The sequence below is a fragment of the Lynx canadensis genome, chromosome X, assembly GCF_007474595.2.
Source record: "Lynx canadensis isolate LIC74 chromosome X, mLynCan4.pri.v2, whole genome shotgun sequence".
Lineage (NCBI taxonomy): Eukaryota > Metazoa > Chordata > Mammalia > Carnivora > Felidae > Lynx > Lynx canadensis.
The window spans coordinates 118,559,870-118,584,848 of NC_044321.2; the positions used below are offsets into that span (position 1 = coordinate 118,559,870).

A 24,979-nucleotide genomic window follows, 5' to 3' on the forward strand; every position below is an offset into this window, starting at 1 on the left:
ACCAACACATTGCAGTTGGTATCTAGAGGAAGAATGAAAGCGGGTATTAAGATGAGGGAAAATAATAATATAAAATAATGTAAATGGGACAGGGGCCTGGCAGGGACTGATGATGATAATGTGCTGCGAATTGAGGAGCAAAGTTAACTGAATTCCCTGCACCTGAGGTAAAATAACTGGCTAATAGGAATCCATCTGATAACCCTAAGGAGAAGGGTGGTTCTGGGAAAGCAGAAGTGTGTGAGTAGAGACATGGAGGCATGAGAGTGAATCATAGGTTCAGGGAACAGCACCAGGTTTAGCATGGCTTGTAGAGGTTGTGAAGAGCCGGTAGCATTTGAAACTCCTGGGTGAACTGAATAACACCCTACACGTGCAGGGTATGACCATTCTAATCAATCTGTCCCCTTTCACTACATCGGGGTGAAAGAGCATATGCTCTGCCCCCGTCCAGCCGTCCTGCAGTCTTCACATCTTGTGACTATTCCAATGGGTCACTCCTGTGTACTGTGGCCTCAAGGAATGTGGCCCTTGATCCGCTGCTGTAAAACTGGAGCTCCACCCCAGTGACACTGCTGCTCTGGCTAGGAGTGGGGTGGGAAGGGAACCGGAGGCCCAAGCATGCCTCTAATTCTGGGGCATCTGCCTGGGGGCCGTTCACCCCACCTCCACCAGCTCAGGGCTGCCAGTTAACTCTCTCTGGTCACATTCTAGCTGGAGTCATTTCCCAGCCTTGACCACCCCTCCCCCACCCCAGACTGGGTCCTGTCCCACTATTCTAGGGGTATCTAGTTCTTCATAGCCCTTATCACAGTTGCAACTCGACATTTACTTTTCTGATAATTTAGTCATGTCCACCTATGCCTCTGGATTCCCAGTTAAATGCTGGCAATCTTTTTTTTTTTTTTCTCTTCACCAATTTCTCACTAGTACTTATCACAATGCCCGGTATGTGGTAGGGGCTCAATAAACTTCTCAGTTGGATAAAAGCCTTCCAAAAGAAACCTAGGTCAAAGTGGATACAAGGACAGTGCAGAAACAGGAATGAGAAAAAGCTGGGGTTTGTTGTACTGTGGGGTGGGGGGGCGGGTAAAAGGGGAGAGCTGCAAGGAAACAGGTGCGCTGTCCCTGGTAGACAGGTCACCTGACTGCTGTACAAACGCCCACCCCGACGCCCTGTACAGGGTGGGTATACAGTAGGGGCAAAATAATAGGAAAATAAACTGTAAAGGAATTAACAAGTGCTTAAGACATTTTTTTTCTTTTTTAAACGTATGTCAAGTAAAAGTACGAAAGCGAATTGACGGAAGGGAAGCACGTGGGTCAGTGCCGGGTCTGAGGGAGGACTAACATTTGCAGAGGTCCTGACACAATCCGCTGTGTCTCAGAGGACACAGGATGTATCCATAGGACAGACCAAAATCTCTTGGGGGAGGGGGCGGCGTTATTCTCACCTTCTGCCTCTAAGGGCCACACAAGCCTGGGTCACCGTGGTTGCCACTGTAACTAGTTCAAAGTCGTCTTCGATCTAATTCTTCACCTTTAGGCTTGACCCGTACTCCACCTCCAGCTCAATTAGATGTGCCCCACTTAAAAAAAAAAAAAAAAAAAAAAGCCTCCAACCCAAGCCAGCCCAGACTTCGAATAAGTGAATACACTTGATCACTACAGGAGGATCTTTCCCACGCCTCCACCTGACCCTCTACAGGAATAGGCGCTCTGGCCCTCGCCAGGCGCCACGAAGCGGCGCGACCTCAGCCCGCGGTGCGACCTGTCACCGCCCTTCCCGCCTTCCCGCCTCCAACGAGCCCGCGCACGCCTAGCCCGCGCACAGTACGTGTGGCCCGGCCCCCAGCCGGTTTCCAAGCAGCGCGCATGCGCGCGCTCCTGGGCCCGCGGGGAGAAAGAGGGCGGGGCCGAGGGGGGCCAAGCCCGCGGGGGGAGGGGCGGTGTCGGTCACGTGACGCTGTTTCACTGTTTACACGCGGAGCGGCCGGAGCTTTCGGCCTCAGTCAGGCGCTCGGCTCCGTTTCGGTTTCACTTCCGGTGAGGGGCCGCCTCCGAGCGGGCGGTGAGCCGACGGCGAGCGCGGGTGGCGGCGGTGACGGCGGCGCCGCTGCCGGGGGGCGTGCGGGAGCGCGGCGGCGGCGGCGGCGGCGGCGGCGGCGGCGGCGGCTGGGCCTCTTGCGCCCGCAGCCCACCTCTCGGGGGCGGGCTCCCGGCGCGAGCAGGGCTTTCGAGAAGATGGAGGAGCTGGTGGTGGAAGTGCGGGGCTCCAATGGCGCTTTCTACAAGGTACTTGGCTCCAGGGCAGGCCCCATCTTCGTCCTTCTTTCCCTCCCTTTTCTTCTCGGCCTCGGCGGGAGGCAGGCCTGGGGCCCTCTTCCCGAGCGCGGCGCCCGGGGGTCACGGTGCGCTCGTTGGGATGTTTGGGAGAGAAGAACCGGACTTGGGGCCTGTAGGAAGCCCCTCGAGCCCCGCTGCCTCTCCTATAAGAGGCCCCGGCGCCTATCGGAATGAGAGCGGGCAAGGAGAAGAGCGTGTCCTCTCGGGGGCCGAGGGAGAGCTGGGGATGGGCCAGGGCCGGCGGCAGGTACAAGATCTCGGCGGGAAGGGCCGGTATCCGCGCGAAGTGACGGCGACGGCTTATTTCCCTTTCCTAAATATCCTCTCACCGTGGGATCCGGGCCTGACGTGTGGGTAGTTGCTGAGTAGCTGGGGGCGCTTCCGTCGAGCCGCCTCCTGCCTCTCACAGAGGGTTTGAGATCTCTTTTGGCTTCTCTTTTCCGGTGGTCCAGCGTTGGGACTTCGGAGAGCTCCACTGTTCTGGGCAAGGGGTGTGAAGAAAGAGGAGTAAGAAGCTGTAGTCGGTACCGAATCACAATGGCAACTGATTTTTAGTGACCTCGCTTTGTGGATTTCAGAAGAGATTTTTGAGATCCAAAAGTTTCAGGAAGACCCTGACATATCCGAGTAATGCATTAGAGAAGTTTGTAATCTTGAATATTGGCGGCCCCCTCCCTTGTTATAAATGCGGCCAGATTCAGGAATAAAGATGCTTCGGCGTCTGAAAACATTATTAGCAACTCTGCTACTTAAGGAAACAATTTTTAACCCTCCAAAGGCCTGAATATATGCCATGAAACTTCAGGAAATTAACTGAGAGTACATTATTACTAGAGGATTTCAAATCGCGAATAGAAATAATTGCTTTGTGCTCCAAATACTTGACTATCTTTTCTCAATGTGTAATGTTGCAGTGGACAGTATTGTTGAGGTTTTAAATAGGCATGCATAGTAGTAATGTGGGGTTTTCTCTTTTAAGTTACATCATTGCAGATCTAATATCTTACATTTTCAAAAGGAGGATTTAAAACATTCTTAATGTATCAGTAGGGCATGTGTTGGTAGTAGTCACTGTAGATCTAGTAGATCTACACTGTAGATCTATAAATTCTTGCTTTCTCTTGAATGTTTCTCTATAACTCCTGTAAATAAAATTCCACTTTAGTATTTTGGCAATAGAAGGTACATATGGAAGGAAGTGTGGAAATTAGCTATTGTCATTGTCCAACACATTTCTTAAATTTATTATAGCATAACTGAAACATTTCAGAGAAGACTCAATTGGCTATGGGAAAATTAACAAGTGACTTCATACGTGTGTATTTACCAATTCTGTGGAGATATTTGGGATCAACGTATTTCATAAGTGCATAAAGTATGTAAACACTTTTAGCCAAAAGATAAAACCTGTAGCTATGAAAGGAAAAACCCAACATTTATATTGTTAGTCTCACCAATATAAAATTGTTTATGTTGACTCTGTAGTCAAAATGTTGGTTTGCATTTATTTTTAGTGATCCATAATAATTTCTGCTAGTTAGTGTGGAATCATCCTGGTTCCTAGATGGGTAGTTTTGCTCACTAGATTTGTGGTGCTGACTGTAGTCAATATAAGCCAGGGGTTAATGGTTGGGCAGTGTTCTAATAGATCTCTGATATTAGCTTAGATTGGACACCACTCTTACCGTCTTTCAGTGGAGTTTGCCTGCTATGAGAAGGCAAGTAGCACATCCTGGTCTTGAAGAATTTATTGTTCCCTTCCAGCAACCTATCATTTGCTGCGGTGATTTTGCTTGCAAGCTGATTGGACTATAATAAGAAATGCCCTCTATCTTTGCTCTTAATCCTCCGTTTTAGTTGTGTGTGTGTGTGTTTTTTTTTTAACGAATTTGCTTAATATGAAGGTAAATAAAAAGAATGGATTGTCCCTTAGTTTCTTGAAGGGAAATGTGAAACATCAAATACGTGTAGAGAAATTGCTATTACATTTACTTAATTAAAGTTTATTTTTAAGAAAACTTCAAATGGTCTGTGCTGGTACAAAAATAGTTTCTATAATGAAGAGGTTTAACTTTTCATAGGACTCAAAATATTGTCAAGAATTGTAAAGCAAAAAGTAAATCGAGTTGCTTGTCCAGTGAGATGGACAGAAAAGATGGGAAATAAAACACCAATAAAAAATGAACTATTACGGAGAAACGTTACATTTATGAAAAAGATAGGAACCTGGTTCATCAAGAAAAGCCTTTAAAAACCGAACAACTCCAACAACTTCAGTGTAAGTGAATTCACACTTCTATTTGCCTAACACAACCACCATATTGCAAGGGATGATTCTCCATCTTCTGAGCACATGGTCCAAGTTTACAATATAAACTGGATAGAGTATAGCTGCAAATATTTGGATTCTTTTCTCTGCAAAACAACTAAGTTCAAGATTCACAATTAACAGAATCATGAAACCAAAACTCTAAGATTGGAGAATTCATTTCTATTTTTCCCTCTAGTGTTTATGCTTAAAAACTTGAAAGTTACATTTAGTAGTTGTCAGAGCCACTACTCTTATGCTTACTTATTCCTTTGACTTGGAAAAAGTTTCATGTACAACTTAGAGTCTTATGTTATTTAAGACATGAGGACACATGAACAAATGTCACAAAATCTTTCCAAAGTATCTCCTAAACAAATAATTTTGAAATAGGTTCTTTATTCTAGGGGCATCTACCTAAAATAGTGTAGTGGTGGCTTTTGTTTTGTTTTGGTGTTAAGGGTTTCTTTGGGGGGGGGAATGAGAGTTCTAATGTATTGAGAATATAGAACGTATGTCATTCTGATATGAATGTACAAGTACATCCTAAAGTTCTTAGGTTTTGGATACTAGTATGAATATTACTGAAGATGGATAAATCGTGTGTTTGAAACATAAGATCGTTTTCTGAAACTATAGTGACATCTGATTCAATATTGTAATACGGTGTGAATATGCTAAATTGTATTCTTATTTTTAGATTTTAATTTAATACATCTTATGTTTTTAAGTTTGGTATCTGAGGACAGACTTTAATGTGGTAAGTAATATTGCTGAACTAGCAGCTATCTTATGACAAAATGTACAATCAGGAAGAGGTATTTTTAATGAAGACATTAGTGGCCCAACACGTCATGTTAGCTACATACATAGCCTGCTAGAAATCAGTGTTTTACTACAAATAAACTTGCAGAAGGCATTATTCATGTTTATTCTGAAGTCTCTACATCTAACTTTGCATTATAGGTGTTCTATACTTCAAGGAAGTGGGTTATTCAGGTCAACCACATTTTTTTTTCTTCCCCGAGTCTAGCCTTTTTAGGGTTTGATGTCTTTGTGGAAGCACCATTTTTCCCCTTTCGAAGTGTGCATTTTCCAACTTCATGCTCACACATTCTAGAAACCTCAAATTATTCCTTAAATACAAAACTCACTAGTATAATAATTGGGTTTCTGGTTCCTGTCCACCGTGGGAATGTGTTTTCTGAGATGGCTGTGATCATGATCATGACTGTGGAGAGGTACTGAGAGCTTTCTAGGTGCCAGGCACTATTCTAGACACTTTACATCTGTGAATAATTCATTTAATCCTCTCCCACAATCCTGAGGTGCTATTGTTATTCCCATTTTGTAGATGAGGACAGAGATGTACAGAGAGATTAGGTAAGTGGTTTACTACTGAGCCTCATAGCTAGTAAGGGTTCTCAGATTCGTGATTTGAGATCAGATAGCATCATTTCTGAAATGATGAAATTTAGCTTGAAGAAATGAACTGGACTTGATTTCCTGCCCTTTTTAAAATTTCATTATAACCTTCCGATTGTATCTTCTTAGCGTAACACCTCCTTAGTACCATTGTAAGAGTTGCAAGGTGATGTTACCACTTTTTACTGTTCATACAAAGATGCCATGACATATGCAGCTTCTGTATCAGCTTTTTATTAAATTACCTCTTGCATCTTGATATTTTACTATGTAATTCTTCCTGTGAATTCCTACTAAGGAAAGAGAAAGTTGGAAATCTTTGACCTCACTATGAAATTGCTTTTGTCATATGGAGCATATAAGAACTGAAGCATTAAAAAGTTTGAATACATACGCACACAGGAAAGTTAATACTATTCTCTCTACCTGTGTGCTATCTTAGAGTCAAGATGAATCAGAAAGAATGCATTTTTCTCAGAATTTGTGTTAAGTGCCCAAGTAAAGTCAAGTAATCCTGGACATGTGCTGTGGTTGGAGAAGGGTTGTTGATGAGGTTAATTGTGCTTTTCCCTTTCCATTCATTCCTTTGTGTTGTTAGGGCCCACATTCAAAGGGTGACAAATGATAACCCCACTCTATATGTGAAGCCTTGGGTTTGAATTCTATATCCCTATGCTCTGGTCCTGTGGGCTTTCTTTAGGAGGGACATTTTGCCGTGCTCTACATTTTCTCTAACGAGAATTACCATCGCACTACATGTGTTGTCTTCAGTGATGGTGTAGTAGCTGTGTTCTCTGGGGGTCAGGGGCTAACACTGAAGTACATACAGGTTGTCTCTATGATAACCACTCTTCTGACTAGTGACTAGTGAGTTTACCAAGTGAAGACGTGTGAGTTGGAGGCTAAGAGTTCACCCAAATAGGGATGGACTTCTTAGCTTCATCAGTCCTGATAGTGTAATGTTTGAATTGTCATTGCGCACTTTGATAAGTATGATTTCTGCTACTGCTTGTTTGATCTAGTTGCCAGTTAAGTTGGGGATCCCATAATGACTTTTTGATTTCTTGTTTCTTCTCCTGATGAGGAGCCTGTATCTGTCTTTAGCACTGCACTTTGGCATCTTTCTCAAACCCTAAAGGTTTTCATTACATCTTTTCTTCTCAGAGTCTAAATAACCTTTCAGTATTTAGTATCTTTGAGGAAATAGTCTTTTCTTTTTGTATCCCAATTTTTAAATCTTTTTTCTTTAGTGTGCTTTTGTTGAGATGTAGCTTTCTGAACTGCAAGAGTATTTATGGTTCTGCATCTTTTTTTTAAATTTTTTTTAATGTTTTATATTTTTTTTTTTTTTGAGAGAGAGAGAGCACGAGCAGGGGAGGGGCAGAGAGGGAGGGAGACACAGAATCCAAAGCAAGCTCTAGGCTCCGAGCTGTCAGCACAGAGCCCGACGTGGGGCTTGAACCCACAAACCGTGAGATCATGACCAGAGCAGAAGTTGGACGCTTAACCGACTGAGCTACCCAGGCGCCCCTATGGTTCTGCATCTTTCATAAAATACACCCCTCTCTGCTTTACCTCTCATTTATTTAGTGCCAACTGTGTGCCAGGCAGGCATTGTGGTAGGCACTAGACATGTGTGATTTCATTACAACACCCTTATAAGGCAGATCCAGTTCCCCTGTATCCATTTGTTACTAGCAGTTGAGGAGTCTGAGGCACAGAGACTACTTGGAGACTTTCACAGCTTATCTGGTAGAACCAAAATTTGTAGCCTAGGTCTCCTTCACAGCAAAACTTTTTTTTTTAATGTTTTATTTAATTTTGAGAGAGAGAGAGAGAGAGAGAGAACACACAGGAGGGACAGAGAGAGAGAGGGAGACACAGAATCTGAAGCAGGCTCCAGGCCCCAAGCTGTCAGCACAGAGCCCGATGCGGGGCTCGAACTCATGAGCTGTGACTGTGAGATCATGACCTGAGCCGAAGTCGGATGCTCAACCCACTGAGCCACCCAGGCGCGCCCCCTTCATGGCAAAACTTTTAACCACTAAGTTTCCTGAGTCCCGTAAGAGCCCTGGCTCTCAGTACAGTGCAGCTCCCTTTGTGCATTCTATTCAAACCCCTTCCGTCTGTCGTCTTTGTAACCTCAGGGATCCCCCTGAACCTATCTTCTCCCCTGATACCAACTTTGTTTGGTGTAGATAGGTGGGGATTACTAGTTTTCCAGGTTGGTGGTGGGTAGGGTGGTAATGCTCTGGACGTGTCCACGGAACGAGGGTGTATGAGTGTTGGGGTAAGGGAAGGGTGGCCAAAAGAACGGTTACTGGAGAATGTTGAGCCGCAGGAAGATGGGACCCTGGTTGGACGTGAACAGGTTAGTAAAAGGCCTCAGAAGTCAAGGAGATGTTTCTCCTGGGTGTGAGAGCAGGCCAGATGCAACCAATAGTTTCTTCTATTCAGCTTGTTACAGCAACAACAAGAAGGTATTCTGTGCCTTCTGTATTTACTTAATATGCAAACAATGACTAAAAATGACTGATTTTGGAATAGTCCTACAAACATCCACATACAAATAAGCCTCATTAACTAGAAAGCCAAGGGCTAGTAGGCTGTGATGATTATTCAAATCATTTCTGACACTCTACATCCAGAATTGCTTTCAAAGCCTTTGAAAGCCTTTGGTTGTTAATAGTCACAACAGTTGCAGATCTTCCTGCTTTGAGGGAACGTTTGATTTTTAGGAACTAGGCACATGTGGTGAATGAGTATGATTAAACTGTGCAGTAACTTTTTGGCAAAGAGAAAAATAAAAATAACAGCAATAAAGCAATGAGACTGACCTTTAGAGTCAGTAAGGTGGATTTGAAAACAGTCCCCAACATTTGTAAAATGCTTTTAAATCAGTGCCATCCAGTGGAATTTTCTGCGATGTCGGAACTGATCTCTACCTGTGCCGCTCACTACAACAGACACTAAGGCATGTGTGGCAATTGAGCATTTGAAATGTGGCAAGTATGACTGGGAGACTGATTTTTTATTTTATTTGATTGTAATTAATTTAAATATAAATAGTCACATATGGCCTGTGGCTGCTATGGTAGACAGCATAGTTTTAGAATAGAGCAATGGTATTGGAAAGATGCCTAATTAAGTGAGAACAGTTTTTCATTCAGCTGTAACAAGGTTCTCTTGACTGACTAAAGGACTTAACATTTTCTGCATAGTATACAGTAAGGAACTAATGTTATTTGCTGCGGCGACATGCAAACATAAAACTTGAGACAAGAATGAAAACAGAAGCAGGACACCTGGGTGGCTCAGTCAGTTGAATGTCTGAGTCTTTTTTTCTTTTTTTAAGTTTATTTATTTGAGAGAATGAGCGAGCAGGAGAGGAGCAGAGAGAGGGAAAGAGGAATCCCAAGCAGGCCCCGTGCTGTCTGCGCAGAGCCGGAATCGGGGCTTGATCCCACGAACCACAGGATCATGACCTGAAACGAAATCAGTAGTCATAGGCTTAACAGACTGAGCCACCCAGGTGCCTGGAGCGTCCTACTCCTACTTTCGGCTCAGCTTATGATCCCAGGGTCATAGAATTGAGCCCCATATCGGGCTCCGCATGGAGCATTGAGCCTGTTTAAGAATCTCTTACTGTCCCTTTGTCCCTCTCCCCCAGCTCATGTGTGCTCGTGCTCGCTTGCGCATTCTGTCACAAATAAAAAAAAAAACATTTTTTGTAAATGAAAACAAATCATGCCCCTTCTTGGTGAATAAGGGATCACCTCATAATAGGAATCTTGATTTTAGTCTTTGATGGATTCCCTCCCCTCAAAAGTGGATTGTATTGACTATCAGGTAAAGAGAAAGCAGGAATGGGGGGGGGGGGGTCTGCTATTCCCATTCTAAACTAAAACATCGTGGTTAGTATTAAACTAGAGTTTTCAAAAGATGCTGTAGAAAGTGCTCATGATTTAAATATAGCTGAGGAAACATGATGGGAAGAAAATATGGATTCCTCCCCACCTTTAAATCAGCATCTATAGAAATATATGTGCATGCTGAATTTAGGAATAATAACTTAGCCATGTTGGGTATAGCAGAACACTTGGATTCCATTTTATAGTCCCTCTTGATCTTATAAGGGAACTTTTTTTTAGCATAGCTTTGCTTTTATTCTTTTCAACATAATTGCAGAAGACTGGTGTCTCTGTTTATGTAGCTTCCATATAAAAGTTTTTTAGGGCCCTGCTTCACCTGCCATTGTTTTTCTTAAGAGCAACTAATTGATACTTGACTGATACATTTTAATTTTGTATCTGGAGAAGTGTAAGTTTTTGATTAAGCCTTTAGCTTCAAGCCTTGGAAGACTTTTACCAAGACATTTGCCTTGGATCACTTGTTCGTTTATAGTTTTAGGTCTTACATTTTGGTCTCATACATTTTTAGTTTTTTGTATGTGGTCTAAGAGTCAAAAACTTACTCTTCTGCACGTGGATATCCAGTTGCCCTGGCAGCATTTGTTGAAAACGCTATTCTTTTTCCCTATTAAGTTGTGTTTGCTTGCATGTCCACAGAGGATTTCTTTCTATCACACCCCACGCTGTTTCTCCAGCTCAGAGTCTTTGTTCCTATTTTCCCTTAGGCCTGGCATGCTTCTTCCATCTTCCGCTCCCTTTTGTGTTGCGGAGTCTTCCTCAGTCTTCCAAGTTTGATAAGAAAACTCACCTTTACTTTGTCTTCCCTGATGAACACAACACACACACACACACACACACAATCCTTTCTCTATGGGTAGGATAGGAACACCTTGAGCAATGATCCATTTCATTGAGTTCTTAGTAGGTCCTCTGAAGTCTGAGAGTAAATAAAGTAAGACCTTAGGAAGCTTACCGTTAGTGGGGAGACGAGCAATAGTAATATAGTGGGGTGAGTTTATAGTAGGGGTGAGCATAGGGATATGCTGTAAGAATGCAAGGACGGAATGTAACCTAGTCTGGGTTTGCGCATAAGCGGTGGCACCTGAACCAAGACCTAAGAGACTGATAGAGGTAGCTAGATGAAAAGAGGGGAAGGACAGTGGGTAAGAAGGAACAGCATTTACTGAGAAGCCCAAGGAGTTTCGCACTGCTGGATCCGCAGCCTCCAGGGATGTGAAAGATGAAGCTTGGAGAGGTGAGGGGTGGGGCCAGGTCACGCAGGGCCTTTTACAAGCCAAAAAAGGAGTTTGGCCATAATCCCACAGGCAGGGAGAAAGCATGGAAGGAGAGAAACGTGTACAGAACAAATTTGAGTAAGAAGCTTAAATCTCTCGAGCCATTATAAAATGAATTAAGATATAAAGCCCCTGTGGGTTTCTTTATGCTTTATCCTACTCCTCTAATTGTCAAAACAAAAACAAAAACCTTTCCTGCACCTATTAAAAACTTAATTTTATAGAATTACGGACAGCATGCTGCTTAAAGAATTCTTGATAATTAGTTAGCTATTACTTTAGTTATGTCATTTTATAGAATTAAAGAACAGGCATGCTGCTTAAAGAATTCTTGATAATTAGTTAGCTATTACTTTTGTTGTGTCTTTCTGCAGATTACTAGCAATTGCGTCATCAGATTTAAAAGATTTAAACCTCTACTTTATATTACTGTTTTTTCCTCCAAGTGCCTATGAGATTGAGAATTTAATTAAACTCTGGTAATTGGACTTTTTAGTGGCATCAGCAGCATATTGCCGTTCAGGAAAATTTAGTGTGCTTGTATATACCTAGATTTGAGATTATACTTAGTCATTTACTATTGTAGTCTCCTAAAATTGTATTAAAGAGAAGAAGATAGGTTACAAGAGATCTATACTGGCTGGCATGTGGTGCTGGATCAAATTTCTTAGTTTTCAATAATTTTAGCCTAAAGTGCACCTCGAGGTACGTACTCAATACCTGCATTGTAATTTCCAATTACTTCACTCCTTAGATGCTGACCTCTGGAACAAGCAGTTTTGTTTTCATGTTTTGTTTTAACTAATCCATATTCCTAGGACCTAGCACATAGTAGGTGGCCAGCTAATAGATGTGATCCATGAATGAGTCATCCTCACAAACTGAAGCTTTCATTTGAAGCTCCATTTTATTCTTAAACAGAAAATGTTTGGTATCTCTATAAAATTTAACTGAAAACAAATGATCTTTAAGCTTACAAGTTAATGTAACTGGTGTCTTTCTTACAGGCTTTTGTAAAGGATGTTCATGAGGATTCAATAACAGTTGCATTTGAAAACAAGTAAGTGTCTTATTTTAAGGTTCAGGTTCCTTAATATTTCATACTAATTGTTCTTTTTGCTCCTCATTTTAAAAAATTTGAGTCTAGTTTGAGTGTTTTTCAGGAATGGATCTTCATGTTACTCACCAGGAAGATCCTGAACAACTCAATATTAAAACCAATGGAATGACTGTTCCTGCTGTTAACCTCAAAGATCCCTTTTGTTTAACCTTGATCCCTACATCCCAGTCCCCTTGAATGTAAGGAAAGAAACCAGATTCTTCTGTATTAGTAACTTTGAGTTTGGACAGAAATATTTGTGATTGTTACAACATGAAAATGGATTCGTGGGTATTGGTAAAATTGATGAGGGTTTTATAATGTTAAATGTAAAATCGATGGTCTAATTGTCTAGTATATGTTATGAGGAATAATCATGTTTACTCATGAACTTTTATCTGTTTCATCATGTATTTATAATCAATAATATCAGTGACCAATCTTTTCTGCTAGAAGAGTAAACAGAAATACTTAGGGGCCTAGGGACATTAGCTATACGAAGGTACCTGTGGTATAGATGTTGGCATTTTATAGGAAGAGACAAGTCTCTTGACTGAGTTTTTTTTAATACTAATAAAGGGTATTTTCAAAGTAGCCACTCAAGATTCTAAAGTACATATGAACTCTGTAGCCAGAGTGTAGATGTGGTCATGATTTTAGGATTATGTTGAACTCTGAAGAATGGTCCACAATTACAACATTTTGGCTTCTGTGTGCCAAGAGAGTTGATAGCATCTCAAAAGCAGTTTGTAGATCCATAGAGAAAAAGATGAGTGGTTGCTTAGGGCTGGAGGGGATGGGGAGTCCTAACTAAAGGGCATGGGATTACCTTTTGACGTGAAGAAAATATTGTAATATTGACTGGTAATGGTTGCACACACGTGAATATACTGAAAACCGTTGAATTGCACATACACTTAAGTGGATGGATAATTTGGTATGTGAGTTATATCGGTAAATCTGTTAAAATGTAGTATCTGACCCAGACATACTGCAATTTTATCGTTAGCAGAGTCTTTGAGCTACCAACAGGACATAGTAGTAGTAGTCTCAGATGCCTGCAACACATTTAGGGGAACAGGGATAAAAGGATTTAGAATATTGAACCCTATTCTCAGCTCTAGACACTAACCTCAGTCCAGAATATAAATTTGAATAACAGAGTAACTTTTTCTGAAGGCATAGAGCCAAAAGCTCCAGAATTTACCTCTGCTGCTTCAAGTATCCATGGATTTGCATGGTTATACACTAGACAGCAGCATCACACTTTTAACAGAAGAATCTTTGATAACATGAGAGTAATTTTTTTGTAATTATACTCTTATCTGCTTGCTCCCATCACTAGACACACTGTTTCCCATAAAGGAAGAGTTATCTTTATTTGCCACTCTTTTAATTTCTCCTGTAGTCTTTAATCTAAGTGTTAAGCAAACACTCGTTTCCTCTCTGCATTCAAGAATGTGTCTGGTTAATGCACTGTCTTATTAGATCAGTTCTCTTTTTTTAATCAGATTTCTATTATAAATCTAAAATTACTCTACATTTGGACCTCCTTATTTTCTTCTATACTATATAGCTGCATAAAAGTTTTTCTTCAAACTATCATTCTGGGGATTTGAAATAAATCAGCTGTATTCTTTGTGTTCGTGGAATATGTTTGAGATTCACCGCTGGGTTTGAGCACATCACTAGGGTTTGATAGGTCCCTACCAAAGTAGTCTCTGCCCATCCTTGGGTGTTTCCTTTTTGTTTTTCTGTTTAAGAAAAAACTAATGTTTTATAGAACTTCAGACTATATGTACTCTTTCTTTCCTTTCAACCATAAAGAAAGTCGTATTGCCATAATACCAGCTTATTTTAGATGTTATGTTTTTGCTTTCCATATTTCACGTTTTTGGATAAAGAATTTGAATTTTTATCTCGGTACATTTAGGATTTAAGATAATTCTTCCTTCTTTGGAACCAAGAAAACTATATTTTGTATTATATGTTTTTGAAAACACACTTAGCAATGAATTTGTGACATGTTAAAAGTCATTAATTTTCAGTATATATAAAAAGGCTTTTCTGAAGTAAAGACAGCGTTTTCTAAAGTGTCATAATTTTCAAATGTGTATAATTCAGAGAAAGGGTTCAGTCTAATATAGACCTAATCAGATTTCCATAAATTCTAACTTAATTACCTACCCTCCTATCTTCTATATGGCTCTTCTTCTTTTTTTTTTTTTTTTTAAATTAGCACTTTTCTCAGTAGGATTTTACTAAGAAAGTTTAACAACAACAAAAAAAACCAGAAATGACTGCAGCAGTTGAATCCCTCCAGTGTTTCTGCAAAGTTTGTCTTTTAATATTTTATATCATTTTGGATATAAAAGAATAACCTGGTGTTTTTCAAAATTGTTCCATATCATCTTAAATTTAAAGACATAGGCAACTTACCAAACTCCTGTAGGCTGTCTTCATCGGGTTTCTGTGGTTTAGCAGACCTTACCAGGCCATGCTGATCAGCAGCCAGCTATCCATGGCAAGAATTGACCACCTCGTGGGATCTAAAATTTAAAGGGGGAAAAGTGAGTTGTGAATTGCTAATGTGCTGACTGCCCCATTTTGCTTGGGAATTAGAGGGCATTTAGGACCAGTTCCTGTGGTCCTTAGAATGTGGTTAAAATTCCTTTGCAAGTAGAAGTATGGTGATGATGTTACTAACACTTACATATACTAACATTTAATTTAAGCATCAAAAGAAATTGCTGTTGTGGCCTTGCATTTAGCACTCTTAGAGGTTGAAATTACTGGAAGAAAGACTCGTTTGGAAAATTGTAATGTTGATCTGTTGTGTTTAGAGGAGTATTCCAAGTAGAACTACGAGGCTGCTGTGCTGCATGCAGACTTTGTTGAAATGTCTCTACGTTGCCATTAGGCCCTACTCAGCAGAATACTGACTATTTTAAAAGTATTTGCTTCTTTACACTAGAAAAACAGAGGTTCACGTTTGGCCAGGAGTTGATGGCAGTGTGGTGGTCATTGTTTCCATTAAACCAGAAAGCGTGTAAAATAATTATGTGTTTGCTTATTTGCAGCTGGCAGCCAGAGAGGCAGATTCCATTCCATGATGTGAGATTCCCACCACCCGTAGGTTATAATAAAGATATAAATGAAAGTGACGAAGTTGAGGTAAGTTTCCCCTGCCTTTGAGGAGTGGGAGCATTTAATTTGCGGGAGCCTTTTGCACCCCTTCTCTTTAACACTGTTTAAAACTACCTTGAAAATTACAGCTGCAATGGACATGTGCTTTTGACAGCCGAGTTGAAACACTATGTGATGCTTAACTGGCTGCTTGAGCAGCATTCGGGGCGCATCTTTAGAAGTCACCACTAATTTCCTTTGCCTGCTAGTACTTCTTTTGCCCCTTCCTTCAATCTCTGAATCTTTATTAAAATAATACATTGTTAGCTGACAACTTTGTCTCCATTTTAAGCAAAATGGATTAGGAAAATTAGTATTACAGAGGAAAAAAAGTCATGCCTTGTAGTAGAGCAGCATTCTGGAATTTCTTTAAGTAGCAGCGAATCCTCCCAGTGTATTATTAAAAGGCCATCTATGAGTTTTAGTATAAACACATATAGGGAAAAAATCTTTTCACTGAGCATGCTGTGCACCACGTGTTCATGTGCCATTCATGTCTTTGACTAAAATGTGCTCCGGAGATACACCACGTTAACAAAAACATTGTGTTTATAATTTCTCTAGCCACTGAAAATGCTTTTGGGACTTACAGCGCTTGGAGTCTGCTTTATGTTGTAGTTAGTCTGTGTTGTTTCTTTCCTCCCTCTCATACCATTTTAAGCTGCTTCTCTTCGTTCTCTACAATGCCTTGTTAATACTTGCAACTTCGTGAATATTTGTGGTATGAAGGCAGCGGCTAAATAGACATTTATATACAGGTAAGGTAAAGTGTACTAGGTCCTTGAATTCTTATTTCCTGTGCCAGGTACAGGTGGTACACGAAAACTGAAGAGTCTCCTGCCTTTGAGGTTGCATTCTAGTCAGAGTAGCTAATAATTATGGCAGATTAAGTTCTAGAGAAAAAAATTAAGAGGATGGAAGGTGATATGGGGCAGTAATTTTAATTTACAGAATATTTAGGGGAGGTCTCTGGATGTCTAGGCCCGTGTTCTTTTCTCCTTCTAAAGTGGAAATACCATCAAGTACTATTTATTTGCCAAAAATGTACTCAGTACCTACCAGGTATAAGGAGCTGAGCTTGGTTTTGTGAGGTGTCCTAGTAGGAAACACTAACACCATCAGTACCTGAGGACCTTTAGCTGTCCACTTCCCCAGGAGATTACAAGCTTCCTGAAGGCTAGGACATTTGGTCTCTCTGTGTCAGAAGTGCTCTAATAAAGTTTAGAGGGACAAAGGAGACTTTTTTTTTTTCCCAACTGAGTCACATGACAGGTGGTGACCAATGAGATACTGTAGCCTCATCGTGTTGCCCAGCAGTGATACATACCTGACTATATTGTATAACCATTAACTTAGGTTGTAAAAAGGACACAAGACCACTGGGTCTTTTGGTGTGTGTATGTAAGGAATGCTTGAAATAGTGATGGATTAAGGGAGCTTTTCCCCCCAACTTAGTCACATGGCTCGTGGGGACCAATGAGGTGCTGTTCTCAGGATGACCTCACTGCATTATATAACAATTAACTGAGGTTATTCCTCTGGCTAGAGCAGAACTGTGAAGAAGTGATGGGAGCAAAAGAGAAAGGTAGGTTGAGTTAACTTGCCACTGCATTGTGTCACTGTTAAATTCAGTTGCAAAAGGGAGATGAGTTGGAGCCTTGAGTTACTCATTAGCCTTAGGCTCTATACCTCTCCTCACCTGTCCTCTCCTTCCTATCCCCCTCGTCCTCCCTGTTTGTTCCTTCTGCCTCTGAGTATTTGTCTTTCTCTCTTTTCATGTATACTGTGCTGTCTCTTTTCCTGTTAACCTTGATTTGCTAGTGTCATCACCAAAGCTTTCATGCTGCACGTTGTAAGTGAACTTTGAGATCACTAGAGAGATGGGTTAGAAGAGCTATCCGGTATGTGAGAGCAGGAAAATGGTATCCAGAGGATTGCCAGCATGGAGTTGTCCAATTTTTGGAGTTGAGGGAGAGGGAGGAGACAGGAGACCAGAGAGTGACCCAGGTTCTGTTTGCTTAGGCCTCAGGAGACATGACTGCCAGGGTGGTATCCTTAGCGGGCTGAGTGGTCAGAGGCCTCACTCATTTAGTGACCACGCAGCCGGCAGCAGGCCAGGGCCAATAACTTCCAATCACTTAGGTACTTATTAGACTAAAACAAAAACAAGTTTGTACATTTTTAGATACGTTTTTGTAGCTCACAAAGTATCCAAGGAAAGCATGCCCAGGTTTATGAACAGCCAGCTTTTCTTGAGTATTCATATGCAGAGAACTGATGATTACTGCCATAGAACAAAGAAAATAGGAAGGCGCTTTGTACAGGGCTTTCCCAGTTAATCAAGTAGTTTCTGATTATGTATCTATGTCTAGATGTAAGGTTGCAGTCTACTTTGAGGCATAAAACATACGGGTTTGAAAGACACCTGGCTCATTTTAATAATTTTTTTCATTGTCTGATCTGTAGATTTCTGAATGATGTTAATGATGAAATAATCTATGTTGTAATTTTTGTGTAGGTTTATTCCAGAGCAAATGAAAAAGAGCCTTGCTGTTGGTGGTTAGCTAAAGTGAGGATGATAAAGGGTGAGGTAGGAAAATGCATATTTAAAATTTTTTATACTATTTTCCTTTTCTCAACTCATGTATTCTATTTCAGTGTGGATTTCTATTTTAAAGTAATATGTAACTTGTCATTTCATTAAAATGTTTTCTCCACATGTTCAGTATGTTTCATGTGTGTTAGTTGATCAATTTTTTCCCTCTAGAGAGCTTAAAGATAACTGAATTAGGTATAGCCTATTGTTCTTACTTCAAACATTATGACCAAGCATGACTTTATCTATTTCTCTCAGTTTTATGTAATAGAATATGCAGCATGTGATGCTACATACAATGAAATTGTCACAATCGAACGTCTACGATCAGTTAATCCCAACAAACCTGCCACAAAAGATACTTTTCATAAAATCAAACTGGACGTGCCAGAAGACCTACGACAAATGTAAGTTGGTATGCAAGAAATGCTGAGGACTTACAGGTGATATGCAATTAATTTAAAAGAATATAAAGTTTAAAATAATAGAATTCAAGTTTTAAATTCAGTGAACTTGGGGAAAAAATGGCTTGCATTTGTGTGTAAATTTTTGTGCTTTCCGATTCATATACATTTCCTTCTCGCCTGTAAGTTGGTCAGCAGTTTTTCTTACAGAAAAGAAGCAACCAAACAAAATGGGGTACCCTGCAGCTCTCCTCAAAAGTTTTCAACAGTTAACTCAAGAAAATTACTGACTAATCCTACATAACTGAAATAAGAAAGCTTGGCAGAGGAGAGTACCTCCCCTAAATAATGTCACCTTTGGTAATCTAAGACCACAATTAATCTCTTAAGAGCATAACTGGTGTTTTCCTTTCTCTAATCTCAAATGCTTGATTGCGCTGAGTATTACAGAGATGTACAGCAAAGGAACCTTTCTCTTTAATTTCAATTATTGGAGTGGACTAAGTATTTCAGAGATGTACGACAAAGGGACTAAACTTCTAAATGGATATAGCATATTTTGCATGCATTATGTTTACCATGATTTCACAGTTGTACTAGGTGCAAATCTCTGCTCGTATTTATGCCAGTAGTTGCTAATCCTACATCTTAGCTTCAGAGTGGATATTTTTATTTCTAGGTGTGCCAAAGAATCGGCACATAAGGACTTTAAAAAGGCAGTTGGTGCCTTTTCTGTAACTTACGATCCAGAGAATTATCAGCTTGTCATTTTGGTGAGTGTTTTTGACTTGGCTGTTTTGGTATATTTCATTTGGAGTATTTGCTTTGATAATAATGGTATCGATTTATATCCGTTAGTCTATCAATGAAGTCACCTCAAAACGAGCACACATGCTAATTGACATGCACTTTCGGAGTCTGCGCACTAAGCTGTCTCTGATACTGAGGAATGAAGAAGCCAGTAAGCAGCTAGAGGTATGTGGCTGTCCCTAGCGCTGCTTGTAAGGCTATCTAGAAATGATAACTGTGGAGTCATAAAACTTGAATATGGGCAGGTTGTCCTTTATTTACTGTTTCTTAGCAATTCCCTATATTTTATATTTGGAAAAATTAAATTCTACAAAGCCTAATCATACTAAAGTTTTTCATGCCTGAGGCTTCAGAGTTAAGTAGCCGTTCATGTATATTAAGGAACTTCTGGTCAACTCACTTTGTCTAGAAGTTCATCAAAGCTGCTAATAAAATGAGGCAATGCTTCTTCCATATAACATGTTATCATATAAGTACTAGAGAGTATTTAAATATCTAATCATATTCCTTTCATTATGTATGTTTATCTCTGTTTAAAAGGGTATAGAACTTCTTCATTCTAATTGGTTGTCACTCTTTAAAACTCCTGTCTTCAGATTCCTGCCAGAGGCTATTTCCCTAACTTACTATTGCGTCTCTTCAGGTGCATTTTATCTACTTTTATTAATCCTCCAGTAATTTCCATCACCATACATTTATTTTCATTGATAACTATCTAGTATTTCCATTCATTACCATAGAAACTAAATGGATTTTAATGTCCCAATTCGAGGTATTGTCAGATTCCAGAGTTGCTCATCATTATTCATTTCATTAGAGGGAAAACACCATGCAGTTAAAACAATAAAGAAAAAGAGTTCCAAATTGCATTTTAAGAGAGAAGGTAGTTAAGGCTGTATTCTTGTAAATAGCCTGTGAAACTTGCCACCTTCCCACTTGATGTGTGATTGCTGAACTCTTACAGGAGAGGAGACATTCCTGTCTCCTCTTGCTACTTTGTTGTCCTTACGGCCATGGAGGTCTGTTTAATTGGTTTTTACTCTCATTCTTTATTAATGTCCCTGTGTTCACCCATTTGTGGTTTCTTTAGCAATTCTCTCATAACTTTTAGGCAAAAAAAAGCCTCCTTATTTTCATTGTGAGTATTATGGAAAACATACTCCTGCCTCTTCTTAAACATCTAATTCTTCTTAAATGATCTGTTACGATACCTTTGGCTTACCATTTATCAGAAAATTATCAGTGAAAAGAATGAACCAGGTGAATGAACCAGGACTCAGAAACAAGACTTCTTGAAAAGCCCTAGGAATATTTGATATATTTTGTTACTTTAATCTACAAAATGGATATTATACTTTTAAAATTGTTTACAGTAGTTACACTCATACATTCAAGTTAGCAGGTACGTTGAATCCTGAGAAATTCGTGTGCATGCCTATCTTTCCTCACTACTAATATTAAAGAGATCCACATATTCAGATACGAAATTTCCATTTTTCAACATGAGCCACTAATATGTTTGGTTTTCATTAATGGCATGCTAGAACTAAACATTAAATTTTGATAATGCTGTTTAAAGAGAGCAATTATCCACAAGTTTGGGGTCTCCGTGTAACTAAGTTCAGTCATGACTGAAGATTTGAAAGAATTCATCATACTTGTGGATCCAGATCACAAGGTCTTACAGACTCTGATCTCTTTTTAGGTTGCACGTGCATATTGCAAGATAAGTTGTAAATCTTTGACATTCTACAATCATTTGATACAATTTTTTATGATTCTTTTCCTCAGGTTGGGGAGGTGGGGGTAGGAGAGTATTGTTTTAATGTCATTGCTTCATCAGAGGGATATCTAGACCACAGTATTTAATGATAAGTTACAGAAATGGTGCAGTTTCCAGGGAAAAAAAGAACAAAAAAATATGTATATGTACTGATATCCTTCAATAAAAATGAACTGAATACAATTTTCTGAAAAGATGTTAAAACATCTTTTTTTACTTAAATAACATTGAGTCTGTCAGATCCAGTGAGCTGGTTTTTATTTGGGAACATTTGATCTGCTTCTTAAGTATAACATGGTTGATGTCATTGGTTAACTAAGGCAGCCCTGCAAAAGGTTTTCAGAAGTTACCTTGGAAACTTGTCAACAAGCCCTTTGCTATTAACAAAAATCTCTCAGATGGCATTGACCTTCAGTAACCCAAAAAGTATTTATGCTGTTGCGGGGAGGGTGGGGTGGTTCTCAAACCTTGAAAGTTTACAACTGAAAGTAATTTATAGGCCCCTGATACGTAAAGTCAAGATAATTTACATGGCTGACCTAAATACAGTTGTCTTAATAGTTGATAAAGCATATTAATCAAATGTGCATTTCTCTTCAGAGTTCAAGGCAACTTGCCTCGAGGTTTCATGAGCAGTTTATCGTACGAGAAGATTTGATGGGTCTGGCTATTGGTACTCATGGTGCTAATATTCAGCAAGCTAGAAAGGTACCCGGGGTCACTGCTATCGATTTAGATGAAGATACCTGCACATTTCACATCTATGGAGAGGTAAAATTTTACTAAGTAGCTTTTTTCTAAAATAAACAATATTTCATGTGGCTCATCTTTTGTCTTAAATCTGTTCCCCTTTGCTGTTAGGATCAGGATGCAGTGAAAAAGGCTAGAAGCTTTCTGGAATTTGCTGAAGATGTAATACAGGTTCCAAGGAACTTAGTTGGTGAGTCAGAAATTACGTTGACATACACTACAAAAGCAACAGTTAAACGATTTAGTTATACCGATAGAATTCCATGTTCACCCACTTGGAGAGTCATTTAATTGAAGCTGTATCTTTGAAGTATGATCTGTTGTTACAGTGTACAGAAAATATTTGATAAATATGCTCCAAACTGAGAAGGTGTACAAAAGATACTGCTTTGCTAGTTCAAACCTACTAGTGCCTGGAAGGATAAATTTTGCACAGCCTCTTCGGTGTGTATCTTCTATATCTTAAAATTAAATATATTTCCTTAAAACAAATGATATTTGAGGACTTTACAATTTGGAGGAGATTGGTATTTGATCTCTGATGTGCTATGAAATGATGGCATTCTTCATTATCTGAGTTGAAGATATGAATGTAGGTTACTTAAACCTAGTAAGTTGCAAAGCTAAAAGTAACTCCGAAGGTCTCCGGGGCTTTTTGCAACATTAACAGTAATTCTCCATTTTGAGTTTGAGTGCTATTGTTTCATTACTATCACCATCACAAGTACCAGCAAATACCAGAAACTCTTCACCAGTGCTCTCAAATGCTGCAGATGTCTTTAGCAGAACATAATCAAAATAAGGTGCAGTTTTTATCAAGAGCACTACCTACGTTTTTAATTTATACATAAAATTGGGACATACTGCCTATACATTTTTTATTTTCTGAACTTGATATCACAACCGATTACAAAAAGTAATGCCAGGTCTTTGGAAAGTTTAAAAAAGAAGAAAATAAGGATTTCCTATGCATTTTGTTCTCATAGTTTCAGTCCTGCTTAGTCTGCTTTTATTTTTTGTCAGCATAGAATTATAAACATCTTCCTATGCCATTAAAAACACTGGGAATAATATTCTCCTGAAGAAAATTTGTTAAAGGATAAAGACTGGTAAAATTAATGCAGAATTATTAATTCAACTGTGTTGGACAGACAGCTAAAGAATGTGATGTTATCGAGATAACTTGGACACCAGTTTTATGGATAGCACTGTCCTGATTTCCTAAGAATAAGTAGGGTTTTTAATGATACTTCTTTTCCTTTTGTTTACAATTTTTCAAGCAATTGCATACATTTTGTAATTAGAAAAGTTCTCTTAAATTTAGGAATTCTTATAAAATATAGCCAATAGACTGCTTTTTCAATAATTACCAAACAAAAACTTCGGTGTCAGATTCATTGAAGTTCATTTGGGGAATGGCATGATGCCTGTAGGGGAAAGTTCTTGGGTGTTGGATTTACATTTCGGTCCCTCCTTCACTTTTTGGTACCTATTTAACCTTATAACTAATTCAGCCCCCTTGACTCTTATTTTCCTTACCTCTAAAAATGTCATAATAGTGTCCACCTCACAGGGTTGCTTTGATAACTAAACAGGAAGTTGTAGGAAGAAAGCTAGAGATAGATATACATTACCTTAAGGTCTGCACATAGTAGGGAACTCTGTAAATATTACCTCTCATTGAGAACAATTCCATCCAGTTCAGTAGAGCAGAATTGTAGTAAGCTGTCAGTTGGTATTTGGAAATAACTGTGTGATGCAGAATTGCATTATCTGCTATTAAAAGTAGGTTCTACCTGTGGTCTTACGTAAAGAGAAGAGGGTCCCAGAACTGACCTTTCAACAGAAAGAAAGCCTGCTGAAGTATGATCAGCCTGGGTTTTGTTTAGTTTCTAGTGAGTACAATAAGACAGTTCTGTTTTAGAGATTGTCTACTACAATACTGGGAATGTTGAGAGTTTTCAGAAAGCATTTTTGTAAAAGGTTTGGCAAGGCAGATCTTTAGGGAGATGTCTAATTAGTATTGAATGAGTTTTCTTGGAGTCACACTGTATATGATTTATGATCTCTATTTTTCACAAACTCTACTATGTACACAGATTGTCAATTCTTTTCTGAAAATTTGCTTGTTTTTCACCCCACTTTGACAGTGAATTCGTTTAATTATTTTGTTAGCTATAGTTAACACACAATACTCAGGATGGTTAAGATATTAATAGCAACATGTGACAAACTCATTTTTCTTTCCTAACTCGTTTAGATATTTATTAAAATCAGCATTCATTCACGAAAATCCAAATTTTCTAGATTAAAAATGAACTGTGGGATGACTCCATACAACTTCTCTCTCCCCCCCACCCACCTCTTTCATTTGAAGAGAAGAGAAGCAGAAATAATTGATGAAAGGACCTACCTATGTCAGGAATCCTGATTTAGTGTCAGTTTTGTTCCCTGACCACTGACCAGTCAAAAGAGGTTATGAGGGTGAGTGAGGCTGCAAGATATGGCTAGAGGGCCAAGGTTATGCTGATTAGATGAACCACAAGATCCTATTGTGAGGCCTTTTCCCTAGGTTCTGATATCTAGGATTAACTCCAAGCAAATTTGGGCTTCCAGTTTTTCCCCTATTCCTGCCTTGCTAAGGTGGTAGAGCAAGCACATGATGGACCTGGCCAGTGTAGGGGTGCCTTAGGTGCCTTGGGAGGGCTGGCTCTTAGAATCCCAGGTAATTCACATGTCAAATTCTAAAACCAGTACTTCTTTCATTTGTAGTGTCTTGCTTTACACTAATGCATGCTGATGGCTATGAAAGCAGTCATTTCCCGGTTAAGGCTATGATTGATTCAGTTTTACAAATGAGGGGAAGAGTGCCTGTTAATTACTGATATTTGACGTCTTTGGAGTTTTAACAGATGTTATTGAACAATAGTTAATCTCAAACTGGTTTAAGTTTTCTCATTGTGATTTTGAGTTATCTTAAAGTGTGACTTCCTAATCTTTCATTCTGTGACTAATAAAAGATTAAGAAATTGTACCTCACCTTTTAATATATTGATAAAATCTATG

The 24,979-nt window shown here is 39.5% G+C and overlaps 1 protein-coding gene across 17 annotated transcripts in view; it reads left to right on the top strand.

Moving 5' to 3' along the window:
• Positions 1-2,164: 2,164 nt before the first annotated feature.
• Positions 2,165-24,979, top strand: part of FMR1 (FMRP translational regulator 1) — a 49,314-nt gene continuing 26,499 nt past the window's right edge. For 8 of the 17 annotated variants that reach the window (XM_030304747.1, XM_030304749.1, XM_030304748.1 and 5 more), the window contains exons 1-9: positions 2,169-2,295; positions 12,293-12,345; positions 15,465-15,558; positions 18,089-18,160; positions 18,425-18,573; positions 19,250-19,343; positions 19,429-19,545; positions 21,764-21,934; positions 22,025-22,103. In XM_030304747.1, the coding sequence (XP_030160607.1) occupies positions 2,245-2,295; positions 12,293-12,345; positions 15,465-15,558; positions 18,089-18,160; positions 18,425-18,573; positions 19,250-19,343; positions 19,429-19,545; positions 21,764-21,934; positions 22,025-22,103 (880 nt within the window). In that variant the 5' untranslated portion in view covers positions 2,169-2,244. Of the gene's footprint in view, positions 2,296-12,292; positions 12,346-15,464; positions 15,559-18,088; positions 18,161-18,424; positions 18,574-19,249; positions 19,344-19,428; positions 19,546-21,763; positions 21,935-22,024; positions 22,104-24,979 lie in introns of all 17 variants that reach the window. The other 9 variants (XM_030304755.1, XM_030304760.1, XM_030304761.1 and 6 more) reach the window with 4 other exon arrangements.